This window comes from Parambassis ranga, chromosome 19 (assembly GCF_900634625.1).
Source record: "Parambassis ranga chromosome 19, fParRan2.1, whole genome shotgun sequence".
NCBI lineage: Eukaryota > Metazoa > Chordata > Actinopteri > Ambassidae > Parambassis > Parambassis ranga.
Genome location: NC_041039.1, coordinates 3638987 through 3656473, shown reverse-complemented (window position 1 = coordinate 3656473; position 17487 = coordinate 3638987). Strand labels below are relative to the sequence as shown.

Here is a 17487-nt window from a genome sequence, read left to right as displayed (position 1 = left end):
ATTCTAGTACTGACAGATTGTCTTTGGGCTCTAAAGCACAATTTTTGTATGTCTTCCTGACTATCTAGCCTCCACGCCTCTAGCCTGTCGATGGTGGACTCTCTATCATACAACATCAAAGCTGTATAGAACCTTTCAAAGTAATTTGGAAAAAACTGTAATCTTTTGTATTTTTTTTTCAGCAGATTTTTCAAATTGGTCATTGTCCTTCAACTAAATTAGTTTGAAACCTTTTAAGTGAGGATGTGAAAATTGCAGACCTGCAGACAGGTCGCAGCAGATTATATGCCATTGAACCATAGATTAGTGGAGGAAAAACTAAAGCCTTCCTTGGACAACAGAGAAGGAAAGAAGAGGCTTTTGGATCAAACCCTGTGTCTCTCCACATACAGACACGCAAACACAGAAATCTTTCCTAGATTCAGCGGCTCATCCTAAACCCTCTGCATGCAGTTTTCCAGGAACCAGAAGCAGTAACAGTTACAGGTGACACGTTTCTGACCTCTAGGCAACCATATCCGGCATTAACTTGGTGTGTGTCTGTAAAGTCTCTGCAACACAAGGAAAAGCCTCTGTTTCAAATGACCAGTGGTCACATAATGTTGGACAGAGTGTAAGAATCACTCACATGGGAGTCTCAGTGGAGCTGACAGCATGTAGACACAACATGTGGCAGAGCTCTAATTTTGTGTAGTATGGCAGCATATCTTTGGCTGCACGACTTCAGAAACATGTATTTAAGACAAACTCTCTTTAGACTTGTAGCATGAAACCTGATGTCAGGACTCATCTGTGTTTATCATCAGCATTGTGGCTTTTTGTTAACTACAGCTTTGCTTTTGGGTTTCAGAACTATCCAGAAATGTCTTCTCTTTCTATCTACTTTACTGCACCAGTCTTGTTGTGTGTTGATTTGTCAAGCAGATAGACAAGCCTCAGTGGAAAGAGAACAGGACAACTCACTGTGAGATTATTGTATGTGAAGGTATTCCTAATGCAGGAAGTTGCAGGAAGTGTCCCTATAGGGGCCCCTTTTCTACTACTTGATGGGGTGCTCCTAAGTGCTCTAAAGTATAGTTGGGCAGGGCTTGATGCCAAACATGTTTCATTTCTTGAGGTGATTTAATCTGACTGTGTCCTTGGTTCTCTTGCAGACTGGACCCCACTCCTCCCTCCAAATTTTTGAGACCGACAACCTCCTCCAGCCCTGGTTCAGGAGCCAGCTGACTTACTTCTACAGGGCCTCCAACACCTTTTGTATCTTGCGGCATTACATCAAGCTCACAGGGGGTCTTTCCCCCTCCCCCACATCCTCCCCACCCAGGGACGGGACCCTGTCATGTTTTAACCGACTGACCCTTCCCAAGCAGCGAATGACAAGTGTGCATCCGAGGGTGGGGCTTGCCTCAGTCTCTCATGATTGGCTGCTGGATGGAATTAAGGTGAATGGAACACATGCCCAAGGAGCAGGACTCTAACCCATCAGAGGGCGAAGAGAAACAGTGAGTTGACATTTTGTTAAATGTACCGTAGTTATTTGTCAAGCATTCCGTCCTTTTAATGATCACCTCCTTTACTTCCTGATATAATTGAGAACCCTTGAAGTGAAGCAGGTATAGTGTTTTCAATCATCTAAATCTTTCTCACAGTGCTCTCTGCTTCTATAACCATTTTTCCAGGCTTCTCCTCCCTTCTCTCTTCCTGGTCTGAGTTGTGTTTAGGGAAATTGGGCCACTGGCTGCTTATGACCTCAATGTTTCTGCCCTTAGTCTAGTTCTTGAGAAGCAGAGCCAGTCAGGCTGACCCCCAACACAAACAAACACAGCATTGTAAGCCTCTTCTCATTAATGAAAACATAATATTAGTGCTATGGACCTTTTCTCATAGGGCTAGAGAAAGAGGCCCTTTCGTATGGAAGAGGAGAGTTATTACTTAATACTTGTCTGCTGCCTGAGAAAGACCATTTGGATCATTTGAAAATAATTGTTTGTTCTACATTAACAATTAAATGATTGAAGCTATAGTGTCAAACATTGTCTTATAAATTGATACTTAATACATAATTGGTCACTCTAAATTGCCCATAGGTATGAGTGTGAATGGTTGTCTGTCTATGTTGCCTTGTGATAGACTGGTGACCTGTCCAGGGTGTACCATAGATAGCTGGGATAGGCTCCAGCTTTCCCCTCCCTCTTGTTGTTTTAAACTGCTCTGGCTCTTTAAGTGATGCCAGCATACAGAGAATGCTTCTTCACACTGCTGATTGACATGCTCTGCCATTTTTATCTAAATGTTATTAAACCTTACACACATGTATTGTCTCACTAAATTTCACAGATCCTTTGTGATTATGTTTTGGCTGGATGGCAATAAAATGTGTGGACTGCTGTAGACTACAGTCTGGGCTGGGCTTCCAATGGCTCATGTTGCAATATCTGATCTATATTTTATTGGGTACTACTTAGTCTCTGTATGATAAAAAAAATCCCTCTGCCACTCCATGCGACACCATGTCTGTGGTTTAAATGGAAATGTAAACAAGATTCAGCTTTTCCTTCCCCCTGTAGATGAGGATGTCCTGTTGGGGCAATGTTAAAGGCATTGTTGTTTGCTCGCTTGCTATGGATTTTACAGCTTAATCAATCCTTGACCCTTGCATAGAACTTAAATAACATACATCCCTGTATTCCTTTCCAAGGATAAGGTACTATCTTTAATGTGCTACTGAAGCAGGACATGGTTATGGTATGTATGTACACTGAAACCTCCCGGAGTTAAGTACAATAAAGCAAAGGGTAGGGTTGGATTTTTGTAAGAAGTTTTTGTAGATTAAAATGCTCCAAAAGGACACTCTCTAAAGATTTCTATCTTTTGACCTCATGCTCACCTGCCTAACATCACTGCAGCCATGGTTACCATGGCAATGCACACCTGTAAAAGCACTTCAACCAAAGATCAGCTCACAATTGCCAATTATATGAGAGAAAAGCAGCCAATTGGGTGAGCACCTGTACCAACCAGATTGATTCTTTAGTACTTTATTGTTCATGGATTTGTAAAAGAGAAATTTCCCTGCTGGGATCTCACACAAATTTAGTGTAAATGTAAGCCAGCATGTATAGAAAACTCCCAATGAAATGACATTTCTTGGCATAGGATGTATAAAGTGGTCTTCAGTCCATTGCTGGTTATTGGTTATGTGTGGGTTTGCTGTACATGTGTATTTGGAGAGAAGGAGTTGTCTTGCTTTCTCTCAGTGGCATGCTATATCCCTTTCCAGCTAAGGCTGTAATTTAGACAGTGGCAGGACACATGAGGGAACAAAGTGTCCATTAGTGCTGGATGTACAGAACGGGACAGACCCAGCTGTAGGCCTGTAGCATGCAGGCACAACAATAGGCAACTGTAGCACTCTAAACATAGTACAGGGCCCCTCATTCAGACACTGTTAGGGATATAATTCCCTGAGTGTCTTTCTGTTGTTGTTTGAGAGGCTGAACTTTGGTTCAGTTAAGTTAATTGTGGTACAAGAGGTAAAGAATTACCTCTAGAAGTATTTTTAGAATGTAGCACATTCTAAAGGTTCATCTACCTTTACACTGTGTGCAGTTGAGGGGTGTAGTCTATGCAAGAATGCTAATCTTTTGGGTACCCCTTTTTTTGCATCACAAGCTGTTACCAATCACCTAGTTTACACCAGCAGCACACAGTGAATGTTGTTGCGTTGTTTTGAGCTGGAAAGGATCTTTCCCAACTCAAAACAACGCTGCATTTCTGAGACACTGGGACACCCTTGACACAGGCTTTGACATGCTTCTCGAGGGTTTTCAAATATAGCTTTTAAGAGATGCAACTCCTAAAATGAGACACAGACACAGTCTTGTGGTTGTAAAGAGTGCTGAAAATAACTATGTAGTAACCTGTGAAATCTGTCTTATTAACTGTAAAAATGATGCCAACCTCTGAACTTCTGGTTCATTTTGAGGAAGACGTAATCTTGCATAATCTGAGCATCATACCCATCAGATTATGCAGAAGTGATTACATTTCTGCAATTAATGCACAGAAAATGTATTAATCCACAACTGAAAATTGTCCTCAACAAACCCCTGTGGGTATTGGGTTTGGGTATTGTTTGCTGAAAGCTACAGTCAAAGCTACAGGATTTAAATCGCTTATATATGTTTGAAATGTCAGTGGTAAGTGCCTCAAACAGACAAGAGAAGCATTTTGTGAAGGTTGGTTGATTATCTATATATGACCAGCAATACCTGTTAGAGGCATTAGCCGTCACTGTCAAAGTCACAAGTGGAGAAGCTGGCTGTGTTCCAATCAATCAGGGAAGGCCAGGGTGGTACCAGCACCACAGCAAGAAAGTCCCACAGAGTGAATAAGGAGGAGGGAGGGAGGGCTGGCAGTGTACTTTAGAGGTTCAGCAAGCTAAACATAGCACAAGTTGTAGAGACATCAGTGTGAGAAACACAATGAGACAGGGTCCATGCAGGAGGGCTGTGTGCACCTTCAGTTCCTGCACTATGCATTTTTTACAGCCCCGCTACATCTTCAGGTCAGCACTGTAAGTGTGTTTGTGTTGTGTTTTTTGGCTGCTGTCGTTGATTCTGTTGTGTATTTGTTTTGTGCATATTCTACAGTGCTGTCAGAGCTCAACAATCAATATCTTCTTGTACAGTATGTGCATGTTGGCTCTGGTTGCTGAGAGACACAGTACTTGAGGCGTCACATATTTAGAGATGTGCTGATGATATGTGTATCCCAAGAGCTGTGTTAGAACTGGGAATTGAAAGGTACTCTTTGGCATGCCTGTGTAGCACATAGCACCATGTTTCAACTTGCAAAAACCCACATTCCATCAAAAAATACTCAATTATACATGAGGTGTTTTTTTTTTTCTTTTGCTTGTGCAGTATGTGCTAAGCGGCCTCTAATTCTCCAGCTGTGTGATAACGTTTCAAATTTCTCCTGCCATAAATGAAATTCAACTGTTTGCTGCATGGAAGCATCATGTTGATTAGAGTTGCAACGTCCTGCTGTAACTCTTTCTCTGTTGTTATGTTAGTTTTGTTTACTCTTTATGACCACATGTTATCATATCTCCCTGAGCTTTTTAATCAAAGGTACTAGCAGCACCTCAGCACATCTGAGGTGCTGCCATAAGCTTATTTTAGATGCAAGGTGCTAATATTTTTATCAGTGTTATTTTGGGGTTGATGAGATCTTAACGATGTGTGAAAGCTGAAGCAGAGGAAGAGGTTAGTATTTGTATCATTGCTCTATTGATATCAGAACAGTGCACAGCTCAGTTGAAGGAAAACAAAACTCAACATGTGGCAGAAGTGGCATTTAAGGTTATCACTGGGCCTGTTTATAAAAGGAAATAAGCAGTTGTGCAATTAATTGTTTTTTTCTTCTGAAGACAGAAGCTTAAAATAATAGATATTTAAATATAAATTGGATGGACTCTGAAGAGTCATACTTGTGACAGAGAGCTGAATACAGTGTGTGTGTGTGTGTGTGTGTGTGTGTGTTCTTATCCCCTTTTGCTGATGTTTCTGTCCTCACAAACATGCTGCCACAACTTTCACATACCTAACAGTCTGATGGTTGTCGCCTCCAGCAGCTCAGTGAGGTGATGAGGAAGTTGTGTTGAGGGAGAGATTTTTACCTATGAGTGGTTGTCAGTGAAAACCCCACCTTACCATTTTGCTGCTGTGACAGCTTTAATTTTTTTTTCTCCCTCAGATTACTGACTTTTACTGACAATTTTTTCACGTAGTAAATGAAAAGCGTCTGTCAGCTTCCCAGGATTTCTCAACCTATTATAATATGCACAGTGCAATGTGTTGCTCCGCAGGTGTGCATCCTGACTCCATGTCATGCGTCATCTTGTCATGAAGAACAGTGCATCCACAATTCTGAGCCGCAGATAAGTTTTAATAAGACAGTACGTAAGTGAAGCAATCGTAGTAAATCAAGCTTTAACTCAACAGGCTGTTTAAGAGCTTAATTTAATGCTCTGTTTATCCATCTTAATGCACTCTGAGAAGGGCAAAGGAAATCATAACTGAGAAGATGACACTGTTATAATTAAAGCCAAGGTAAAATGTGAAGGGCAGTTTGAGATGGCATTTAAGCTCAATTACAGCAGCTCTTGGACTTAACAAGCAATTATAGTGTTATGTTTCCCAGGAGCAAACTGTGTTTGCTGCTGTGAGATACAAAAAAACATGCTGCCTAATAAGAAGAGAAAAACCTGTGGCACATTTAGCTGGAAATGTTATCATCTCATGACAAAAAGCTTTAATAACATACAAGGCGCAGGAACATTAGGAAGCATCGCCTGATCTTCCCCTCCCCTCTCACCTGATTCTACACTGTCCTCCCTTCTCTTCTTCATATGCCAGGCTGCCTCTTTGTGCTTATGCTGCATCGCATTCAGTGCAGTTGTCTCCTCTGATCTTACATGTCAGATGTTACCGGTCAGCAGAGACTTTTGTGTCTCTGAAAGATACTCTCTGGGGTCTACACTGCTATACAGAAAATATAAACCACGTGGAGATAAAATATATCCCAAAAAGGGAAAAATTGTTGTACTGAAAAGGTTGTGTTAATAAACTGTTAATGTTGTGCCACCATGCAAAGCTTAATGGCAATAAACTAGCTTCTCATAAAATTTTAAACAAGCTCTGTACATCAGCAGGGCAATGAGAGCAAGGACTATTACAGACAAGAGTGGGCCTTAACTTTGTAGTTTGGATCTGTCTGGAGGAGTGAGGCAGGTTTTTTATTTATTAATGATTTGGAAAAGGAAATGGGTAACACTGAGGATTAGATAGTTTTTTTGTATGTATAATATATGTAAATGTTTGTATATTCTGCAGTTGGACCAATCAGTCAAGACATCCAGAATACACATAAGTTTGCCTAAAGGTGAATGTACAGATAGAAGAGGTATTACTTCAGAATCCCACCACTGGACAATAAAGCAAATGCTGTAATACACCTCTGTCACGCAGCAAATGGAACCCAGAGGCCTGTGTATCACATCTTAACGGAGCTGGACCTCATTTTATTTACAGTGCTAATGGAGTCCTGCTCCCTCTCCTGGCGCTGGTGTTAAAGGGCCCTGCTGTGGGAGGAGAACTGGAGGCAATCAGTGAACAGGGAGCTTGACCCTAGGGAATTTATACATATCCAGCCCTACCAAGGAGCACTCACTGACTCTGTACCATGCTTTCTTTTTAGAAATCTCCATCCCCCTGTACTCTCTCTCTCTCTCTCTCTCTCTGCTTCATCTTTCATTATTCCCATTTGTGCAACCCCATCCCATCTGTGCTGTACATGCCTTTTCCTACATGTCAGTGTGGTTGCTGAGTGCATCTCACTGTTATGAAAGCACGCACTTTTGGTCATACTGTACATACAGGACCGCAGCCTTTGTCTTCTGCTGTTGTGAGATGTGTTTCTACAGTTGGAGTGACTTGAGTGGATTAATCGTATTTCACACAAAGTATTTTTCCTGTTGTCTGGATTTAGTGGAGCGCTGTCAAGAGCAGAGCTTTGACTGCCAAAACACAACCATTTGTTGTTCCTTTGACATCCACATTACCACTAAACTTTTGGCCCACAGAGTTCTATTACTATCCTCTGTTGGAAATGAGAACATATGGTGGCAAATGAATGTTTGCAGTTCTTCACCTGATTTGAGTACCAGATGGTTAACTGAAATGAATAGAAGGTTTACACTAATTCAGAAATGTTTATCTTCCTCTGGAATTGACTGAATTGTGTGATGCATTGCCTCCACCTGCAGATGTAATCAGCCTGATCAAATTTGAATTGTGTTTCATTTTCTCTCCTCTCTGTGTTTTGCTTATTTGCTCAGGTGGCTCAATGGCCCGAAAAGGAAGAGGAAGAACAGCCAATGTTCGGTGAAGAGTGTCAGTGGTGAGTGTCTGATGGAATGAAATTCTAGAAAGTAGCTTTTAAGTATCAAACATGAGTCCTTCCTGATGTATGAATTTTGAGGAGCATGCTTTTAGACAACATTCTTCCAATGCAGATAATTATTCAGTTTATAAATTGCTTTCCTGGCTTGTTTTTTGAGGATGTATTCTGAGGTTCTTTTTTAGAAATAACCTTCAGTTTCACTGCAGTGCAGGCTGTGGAGTTACCACACAGAAGCTGGCAATATATGATTCTTTGTTAATCTCATTACACTTTCAGTTTGTATAAAAAAACATCTTAGCAAAAAAAAAAACAAAAGTCTTCTGCTTTGCCTGCTCTTGCAACAGTTCACAGCTCCTGAGCTAAAACAGTGAGGGAGACAGGGTGTTGACATAAAAATCTAAATCTGCCGAATAGTTGATTTAATGAAATATATCCCAAAGCCATGTCTCTTTCCGCAACCTGCTGTGGTCCGTTTAGACAGGGAAAGTATGACAAAATGTCTGTCTAAGGGGCATCATAGTTGTCAGAGATTGGATTATATCCACTGTGACGATGTCATATATATATATATATATATATATATATATATATTAAAAATATATATATTCATGTTATTACCATGATTAACACAAAAATGTATAACATTTTACATTATAAAGTGATACTGGTATGGTAATATATAGTCTAACCATTATGTATTTTAAACTACATTGTAAAAGAATTTCTATGTAAAAATTGAAATAAATTAATGTATTAGTCAATTTGTAAACCAAATTGGAGCTGACCTAATGAGATCATTCCCATTTCTATAGGGAGGACACTTTGTGAAGCATAAAATTACTAGTTAAATCACAACATTTTTTTTAGTGTGTCTGTTGTCTTACAGAAAGCCCTGTGTAGTTGCTCTCACATTGTTTGCAGTACCACAAAATATTTTATCCATAACAGAATGAAAACAGATTCTTGTATTTTTGATTTTCTCTGATTTTCTCATCTTCCTGTATACAAAACTGTATGGAAAATATTTCAAACTAGCTCCAGCTAGCAGCTTCAAATGTCTAAAGGTCAAACAGATCTACAGTAGATCAATGAGGAGGCAGAATGATCATTTTGGTAGTTTAATTATTAAGACTTCCCAAACACAAATAGTTGTGTTTTGGACATTAGGCAGCTTACTTGATTCACTTGGTTCAACTCCGGTTTTAGTGTGCAGTCAGTACTGTCTCCTAATGTCAATGTTTACAGTCTCAAATGTCACCACAATGAGCTGTTGTCATGTAGGGACCTCAGAGAAACACTCCGGAGACTCCTTCAGGTACCTAAATCATGCCATCCTGATATACACACACACACACAAAATCGCACTTGCTATGTCGGGAAACTTGTGAAGACAAAATATTTGTCTTGACTCGGAGCAATCAAAAATCTCCTTTCCCTTTTCCTGGGTTTTTTGTCGGTGGTGGTATTGCAGGGCCCATGATGGGAGGAGCTGGCAGGCCGAGCTAGAGAGCTGCAGCAGTATTGATTTTGGGCTTGGCCAAACATAGCAGCGGCAGAGCAGCTCAGGGATCCGCCTGCTGCCAACACTGTGGAGCTAACGTTCTTCTTTTATAATGGTGTTCTACTCACTTACTTTCTTTGACCCCCTTTCACTCTTCTTCTTCAGTATTCTTTCCTGTTCCCATCTTTCACAACTTAAGCTAGTGAGTGAACTTTACAGTCCATCTTACAGTCATTTTAATTCTTATAATTTATTATCAATAGAAACAGAGAAAAAAAAAATCACTGTGCTCCTTTAGCTCCGTCCTACTCTTGTTTCCTTCTTCTGGTCATTTTCTCTCTTTTCCACCATCCTTTGTTGCGCTGCCCCTCTGCCTCCCCCTCTTCCTCCTCTAAAATCTGTAACGAAGCCAAAAGGCAGAGCCCAACTGACACTGCCAGTCACAGCTCTCACCATGCCCCGGCAGACACACACAAACACACCCATATAAGTATGAGGAAATGTTTTTTGGAAAAGAATGCTTTTAAAAATAATTCTTAGGGCTTTCATAATTTCATACAAAATGAAAAATAAAACAAACCAATGCATTAAATGCAGCACCAGTTCTTCTACAGATACAGTCACGCAGCTTTTTTATGGCAGGTAGGATGTAACCTGAGACTGTGGGGGCCATAATAACATCTGTTGCAGGACTCCTTGTTCTTCCTCTCGCTGTTAATTTGGGAGTCATGCTGCAGAATGACTTACTAAAACAGCTCCCCACTGTGGTACAGATACAAATCTAAAGGTATGGAAGGTTGTGTGCATCAAAACACATATATGTGCTGTGTGTACTGTACAGAGTGCAATAAATTGCCCAGTGGCTACTTTTTGTGTGTGTTTTCACCCGCACTTGTGTACCATGTCCCTCCCTCCCATCTTCTTTAGCTATATATCATGTGAAATGTCTGGAAATCTGCTATTTCCTGTGTCTCTCCACTCACTCCCTCAGTCTCACTGGTCTCTCAGGCAGTATGGAAAAAGAACAAACTGTTCTGTTCTGAGTTTAAAACAGAGGAAATACTGCAAAGAGGATGAAGATTACAGTGGAAGAACAAGCCAAATACTGTAAATTTGGATCAGCTGGCACTCTTATTTTATGTTAGCTACTTACAGGTTAAATCTGCACTTTAAATTATAATAGCATTTGAGAAGTAATGATGGGTGGTGCCCCAGACTTACAGTTCTGAGAATCCTTTCCCAGACAGTGAATTTTCTCTTTTTTCTGTTTTGACAGTGTAGCTTTTCCTTTTTGTTGGTTGGTATGAAAGTGAGTCCTTTAAAAGGCCTTTATTAACATGCCTTCCAGCTATGGTGACAGACAGAAGTGCTATCCAGTTACCTACCAGAAACTGGCCACCTTTCAGTCCCACACTTGAGAGCCACATGACTGATGATCTTGTAGTCATCTCCTTCTCAGACTTTTTCTGTCCTCCCTGCTTCTTTTCTTTCAGGGTACATCCCCAGCTACCTCGAAAAGGATGAGCCATGCGTGGTGTGTGGCGACAAGGCCACAGGTTACCACTACCGCTGCATTACCTGCGAGGGCTGCAAGGTACACACAAACAAACACCACATCACACACACGATCTGCCAGGAAGCTCGATATGAGGCCTCTGAGGTCAACACCTCTCACATAAGGCAATACACACTTTCTGAAACAGTTACAGAGTGTATTCAAACAAACATGCACCAAGGTCATAGACTCATCACTGTCCCGCCAGCACTCAGCCTTCTCTCTGCCTTGTTGTCAGTGTGTTGTATATCAGATCTCTATGCTCCATCTCAGACTGTGTGGCTTCTAATTGAGCTGATGTGGTATATTTCAGTAACAGCCCAGTCTCAAATTTATTAGCATTTATTAGCACATACATCTGATTTATGCAAAATTAATCAGTCCAAAATAAATAAAATTACTAATAATCTAATCACACAGTCATAATATTAAATCCTCTTTGTCGTCACTGCAGGGTTTCTTTCGTAGGACCATTCAGAAAAACCTCCACCCCACCTACTCCTGTAAGTACGATGGCTGCTGCATCATCGACAAGATCACCCGCAACCAGTGTCAACTCTGCCGCTTTAAGAAGTGTATTACAGTGGGCATGGCCATGGACTGTAAGTGCATTCATACTCACAGAGAATAAAAACATGTAGAAGGATATATAAGTGCTCAATTTTTAAACAAATTGCAGGCATGAATAGAATTTTGACGCAGTAGCTGCAACACTGACTTTCTTGGCATCATCTCTTTCTGTGTGTCTGTCTGTCTCCTCTGTGTTTTCTCAGTGGTGCTGGATGACTCGAAGCGGGTGGCTAAAAGGCGACTTATTGAGGAGAACAGGGAGCGACGCAAGAAGGAGGAAATGGTGAAAACCCTCCAGAGCCGTCCAGAACCCACCGGGGCCGAGTGGGAGCTGATCCGCCTGGTGACAGAGGCCCATCGACACACCAATGCTCAGGGCGCACAGTGGAAACAGAATCGCAAATTCCTGGTAAGAAGACATTTAGAAAGAGACAGCCAGGTCTATTTAGAAATCATTACATTCTTATATAGCATGATAGCACAATTTAAAATCACAAAACATAAAGACACCCTACATTTAGGTCACGTTAACATTCTTTTGCATGTTTCCCTTTAAAGCAGTGACAAAGTGTTATATAAAAGCTAAAGATTGTTGGATTGCTTTGACATTGAACATGTTAAAGTGCGACAAACACACTCAAAAAACACAAACGAAGGTTTTGTTTATCAAGGTAAGCTGGATGTCCTCGCTCACATCACTTCTTTGCTCCTTTTCTGGCTGTCTTTTCCTGTTCTTCTCAGCCTGTGTCTTTATTCTCTTGGTTAGTTCTCTCTAGCATTTTAGTGTTTTATTCATCCTAATCCTTCTGGGCTTTTAACCAGACCTAATTCCCTCCATAGTTTCCATTTACACCTCAGCTCTCTATTTTCACTTTAATCTCTTCTTTCCTTTGTTTCCCCTCTCACTGTCCCTCTGTGTCTACCCTTGCCTTCCTCTCTCTTTTGCCCATCTGCTTTCTGTAAGCTTCCTCTTTATCTCAGCCAAGGCAAATCCTCAGTCATGACTACTCTTCTGCAAGTTGGCAGGCAGGAGTGTGTGTGTGTGTGTCGCTCTCACACTCCTGCTGAGTTTAATGCTCAGATTCATCCAGGACGTCTCTGATGGGGTGTCCCTGTCTTGTATCAGGCTATCCCTGTCACACAGACATGGACCTCAGGTTTTAGAGACACCTCCACACCATGACTACATTGTGGGACTTCAAAGAATTCTAAGGCAGAGAGGTGTGAGGGTTGTGGGTGTTCATCTGGAGAGTGTTTGTGTTGAGGTGTGATGGGAAGAGGGCCATATGGAGATTATATTGCTGAGAAAGCTTCAAGAAAATTTCCTTAAAGAGAAAGATACATTTGAAAGTGAGAGTGTGGGTGAATGCATGTGTATGTGGATGTGTTTGAAATATACGTGTATGCATTTTGTTTCAAAGTTTTAGGATTTACCACTGTGTTAGAATTTGGGTTAAGAAACATGTTTTCGTCATAAGAGAAACTGAAAGCAGAAGCCAATGCCTTATATTTTTTAAATTAACCACTTTAGGAATCCATTATGTGTCATCTATCTATCATATAGCTTAATGAAAGTTAGGTTTTCGATCTGAAAGGTAAATACAGTTACAGTGTTCTCTCTCAAACACTCAGGCATCTGGAAACAGATCCTGTGTGCATGTCTATAGTTCTTAATATTTGGTAGCCATTTCTTTTCGAAGTGTGGAGGGAAAACTAGCTTGTTCTCCCTCTGGTATGTATTTCCCCATCTTTGTTGGGTCTAAATGAAGACCAGTATTGTGCAAGAACACTTTGACCTGCAATTTACAAAATACACACCCACCCCAGACAATAAGGTTTAAAATGCCAGAAAAAAAAACTTTTAAACACAAGATTTCAAAACATATTGATAAAATGCACAAACATTTTGTTAAATGCCATTCCTGTGTCTCTCCACTCATTAACATCAGCAATCACCTGTCATAGAGACAAATTCACTCTGACAAAAAAACTTTGAAGGATTCAGTTTTCGTTTGTTCACTCATATTTACAATATGCAGGATGCTGAAGTAACTATCTCCCGATGCTCCTTGCTCCTTTTTTTTTTATACATGCAGCTTTCCAGGCCAAGTGATGCGGAAATCCTCCTCGCATAAATCTTTTTTCAATAGGTCCTCAACTTTTGAACTTCAAGCTGTTGGTCTCAGCAACATTAGCCAGCTCAGATGGCTTTCTAAAATGTTCTCTTCAGCTAATCAGAAAGACTTCAGTGTTTGCAAGACATATGGTTTTAGTTGAACACAGACATTCAGAGTTAAACATTGATGCGTTTGAATGGCATACCTGCAGTTTAACACTCATGAGGTCATCTCATCATTTTGTCATGCAGTTAATTCATTACATGAAGCTATTCAGTTTATTATGTTGCTGAAATCATAAAAAACACATTCATTTTTTTTGGTGAACATCCATTATCAAGCATATAGAACTCTCATTTCTTCATCTCTGCAGGAAGTTTCCAGAACTAATGCATCTCACATAAGGTCAACAGTTGAACACAAATGATGAGACTGCAGTTAAAACCATTTCTTTTTGTGATTTCCAACTCTCTCAGTGCACGTGGGTAAAAAAAAAAAAAAAACTTGTGCTTATTTCAAAACACATTGCAAGCTGTTTTTCTTTTCTGTGTGTGATCAAAAAAAAAGTTTTGTTTGCAGAGAGTTTAACACACATTAATACCCCGACCAAGCAGTCTGTGCAAACACAGTAATCCTTTGCCAGCTCTGTGGGCTCTGCAGAGTGCTTACCCTCGCTGTCAACACAGATGGGCATGCAGTTAATAAACAAACAACAGCAGTTGAAGGAAAATCCATAAGAAATCCAACAGAAAGCTTCCATAGGTGTGAGACATAGAGAACATGTATAAAGGCTAATTAACAATCATGCACATGCCTGGTTATACATCAAAGCTCCAGCTGGTTTAACTTTAACTGTGGTCACAGGGACATGCTGAGTTCCACCTCCCATCTCAGACTGATCCTCCTGTGAGATCTGTTGTTGGAGATCTCCACCAATAAAAACACTGCTTCATTTTGGATTTCTTATATTAAGTGTTGCATTCCATCTAAGTAATTATTACAATTTAAAAAACGGTAATAACATCCATAATTACTCTGCACTGATTTATACTGTTCCCTGACAGGTGATTATTCCTGTACCTTCATCTCATGCGTTGTATTGCTGAATCCCAACCTGAATAAATGACTACTGCCCTGACACCATGCTTTATGCACTGGCGCATGAAAGAATATTTTTAATAGTCACAGCCTTGATTCACACAACTCATATGTATACATATGTATTACTGTTCTGCAGTTCCCACTGCAGTCTCAGTAAGCACTGCCCCGTTCTCTTCACTGAGCACAATCTGATTTCCTCATCTAAAAAATGGATTTGAATTTGTGAGAGAGGAAGAATTTTATGAACTATTTAAAACTCTGTGTGTTTTTCCATTACATTTAAGTCCATGCTGCACACTAGTCTTCTATACTCTTATTTTGGTATTTTCCTGGGCCCTTCAAAATCTAAGAGCAGACTTCAATTGTGTCCTCTTATGCCTTTTTAATGGCATATGAGCTTTATTGTTCTACCTGGCCAATAGTCTATAACTTACTTTAGGCTGTCTTTCAGTCTCCATATAATTATTTTAGTGAATGAAAATTAACTGCTGGTTGTTGTATTTTCTTTAAACCCATCACATTTGTCCAGGGCAAGCATTTTTACTGCCAAGGTTTGTAGGTTGTGGGTGTTGAGAAGCAGATTCTGGATTGACACAAATATTTGTGAAATACACACATAATGAAAGACCATTTTTTTCATATTCTGTGTCAGATTCTGTGGTATTCAACATCACTAACCTTGTAGTGCTTTGCATTCCTAGTAAAGATTTAAAAACATGTCTCAAGTATAGAGTTTCACTTTTTCTAAAACAACTCGGTCATTTTCTAGCACTGCAGTTTTTATGGAGCTCAGTCTAAGGGTAAGTTGTCAGTATTGTAGCCAGGGACTATTTTCAGCTGTGGATAAATAGTACATGGTGGGTAGCATTTCCAGCAGCACAGCCATGTGCAGGATTGAGTCAAATTAAACTACAGTGAACAATAAAGCTCAGGCTTTGTATTTTCTTGCCTATAAGAAATGTAAAATCCTGATAATCTGTCCTTGTGTGTTTTCCGGTGCAGCCAGACAAAATCGGCCAGTCGCCAGTTGTTCCAACCTCAGATGGAGACAAGGTGGACTTGGAGGCTTTTAGTGAGTTCACCAAGATCATCACTCCTGCCATCACCCGTGTCGTTGATTTTGCCAAAAAACTGCCCATGTTCTCGGAGGTGAGCAGTGCTTATTCGTCATTATTCCTTGTTGCCTGTGAGCTCCCTCAGAATCTCTGCCTCAGAAAATAAAGCTGTGTTGCTGCTGACAATCCCAAAAGCTCATTCTCCTGTTTGCCCTACCTTAATTAGCAGCATGTAATCATGGTTCTGGTCTCTGCTGCTTGTAATGAGACCTTGTGTGATTGGATAATTATTAGGGTAGTTGAGTTATTGTCTAGTGGGACAGCTGCTGTGAAAGCACAGTATGAGTGGGGAGACATGAATTACAGGAGAGGGAAAGTAGTAACTATAATCCATTATGTATCAAAGAACACAAAGAAGAGGTCGTCACTTTTTATTCAGCACATTTAAAGTCAAATTCATTCATTGTACTTGTATACAATATTATTATTGTGATGGATGCCGCTAGCATATAAAATCCTCATTCTGCTGCTGCAAGTTATAATAATTATAGAGACATATAAGCTCAGCTGTTGCTGATAAGGAGCTTTAGCGTTCCAGACACAGGAGCGGATAATCAGTTATGTTTAATGTGGGTTTTTTTCACAATATAATAGATTGTATTTGTTTCTTTTTTAATCTGATGGAAGTGGCGGTGGGGAGAACCTGTTCATGCTACTGCATTGAATCACTGATAAGAATGCACAAAAACAAAGCAGGCACTCATTTAGTCACTAAAAATTAATCTGTTGCGTTCCCACAAATGAATGCAGCCATAAAAGCATTTCCTTTAAGCATGCCCCCTAGTTACAAATTTACAAGACTAATCAAACCAATGAATGGCAATTAATCTGCTCAGCAGTTGAGAGAAATAGAGTAAGAAACAAGCTTATATCAAGGTGAGATTAATTTCACACACCAGAGCTGATTTAATCAAATGGGTTTTAACCCAGAGAGTCTAATAACTATGTAAATCAGGGTGTCATTTAGTTATAATCTGTACACATCAGATGAGAAAAATCTTGTTTCTCTTCCTCCCATCACTCCAATGTACACATCTTGGCAGTCTCACATATCCAACATTTATTTTAAGCATCTTTACCTGTGTCATCATCTAAATTTTTTACACTTCCTGATGGCCTTTGAATGCATCGTGTGTAACAAACTCTTCTGTGTGAAAAAAATAAACATAAGCTTTAAATCACCGATCATATCCTCATTATACTAAATGTTATATAGTCATATAACCATCAGTTTTGCATTAAGCAGTAAATAATTATTTGTCAATTCCCAGCTGCCTTGCGAAGACCAGATCATCCTGTTGAAGGGCTGCTGCATGGAGATCATGTCACTGCGAGCAGCCATACGCTATGACCCAGAGAGTGAGACGCTGACACTGAGCGGGGAGATGGCTGTGAAGCGCGAGCAGCTGAAAAACGGCGGTCTGGGAGTGGTGTCAGATGCCATCTTCGATTTGGGCAAAAGCTTGGCGCAGTTCAATCTGGACGACACAGAAGTGGCGCTGCTGCAGGCAGTGCTTCTCATGAGCTCAGGTTATTCAATTAACATTTGTAAAATTCCAT

The 17487-nt window shown here is 40.3% G+C and overlaps 1 protein-coding gene across 3 annotated transcripts in view; it reads left to right on the top strand.

The window, feature by feature from the left end:
• The window catches only part of thrab (thyroid hormone receptor alpha b), a 94196-nt gene that overhangs the window by 70212 nt on the left and 6497 nt on the right, over positions 1-17487 (top strand). For all 3 annotated transcript variants that reach the window (XM_028432084.1, XM_028432082.1, XM_028432083.1), the window contains 7 exons: positions 1155-1502; positions 7904-7965; positions 10963-11063; positions 11479-11626; positions 11798-12003; positions 15815-15961; positions 17199-17457. In XM_028432084.1, the coding sequence (XP_028287885.1) occupies positions 1447-1502; positions 7904-7965; positions 10963-11063; positions 11479-11626; positions 11798-12003; positions 15815-15961; positions 17199-17457 (979 nt within the window). In that variant the 5' untranslated portion in view covers positions 1155-1446. The remainder of the gene's footprint in view (positions 1-1154; positions 1503-7903; positions 7966-10962; positions 11064-11478; positions 11627-11797; positions 12004-15814; positions 15962-17198; positions 17458-17487) is intronic.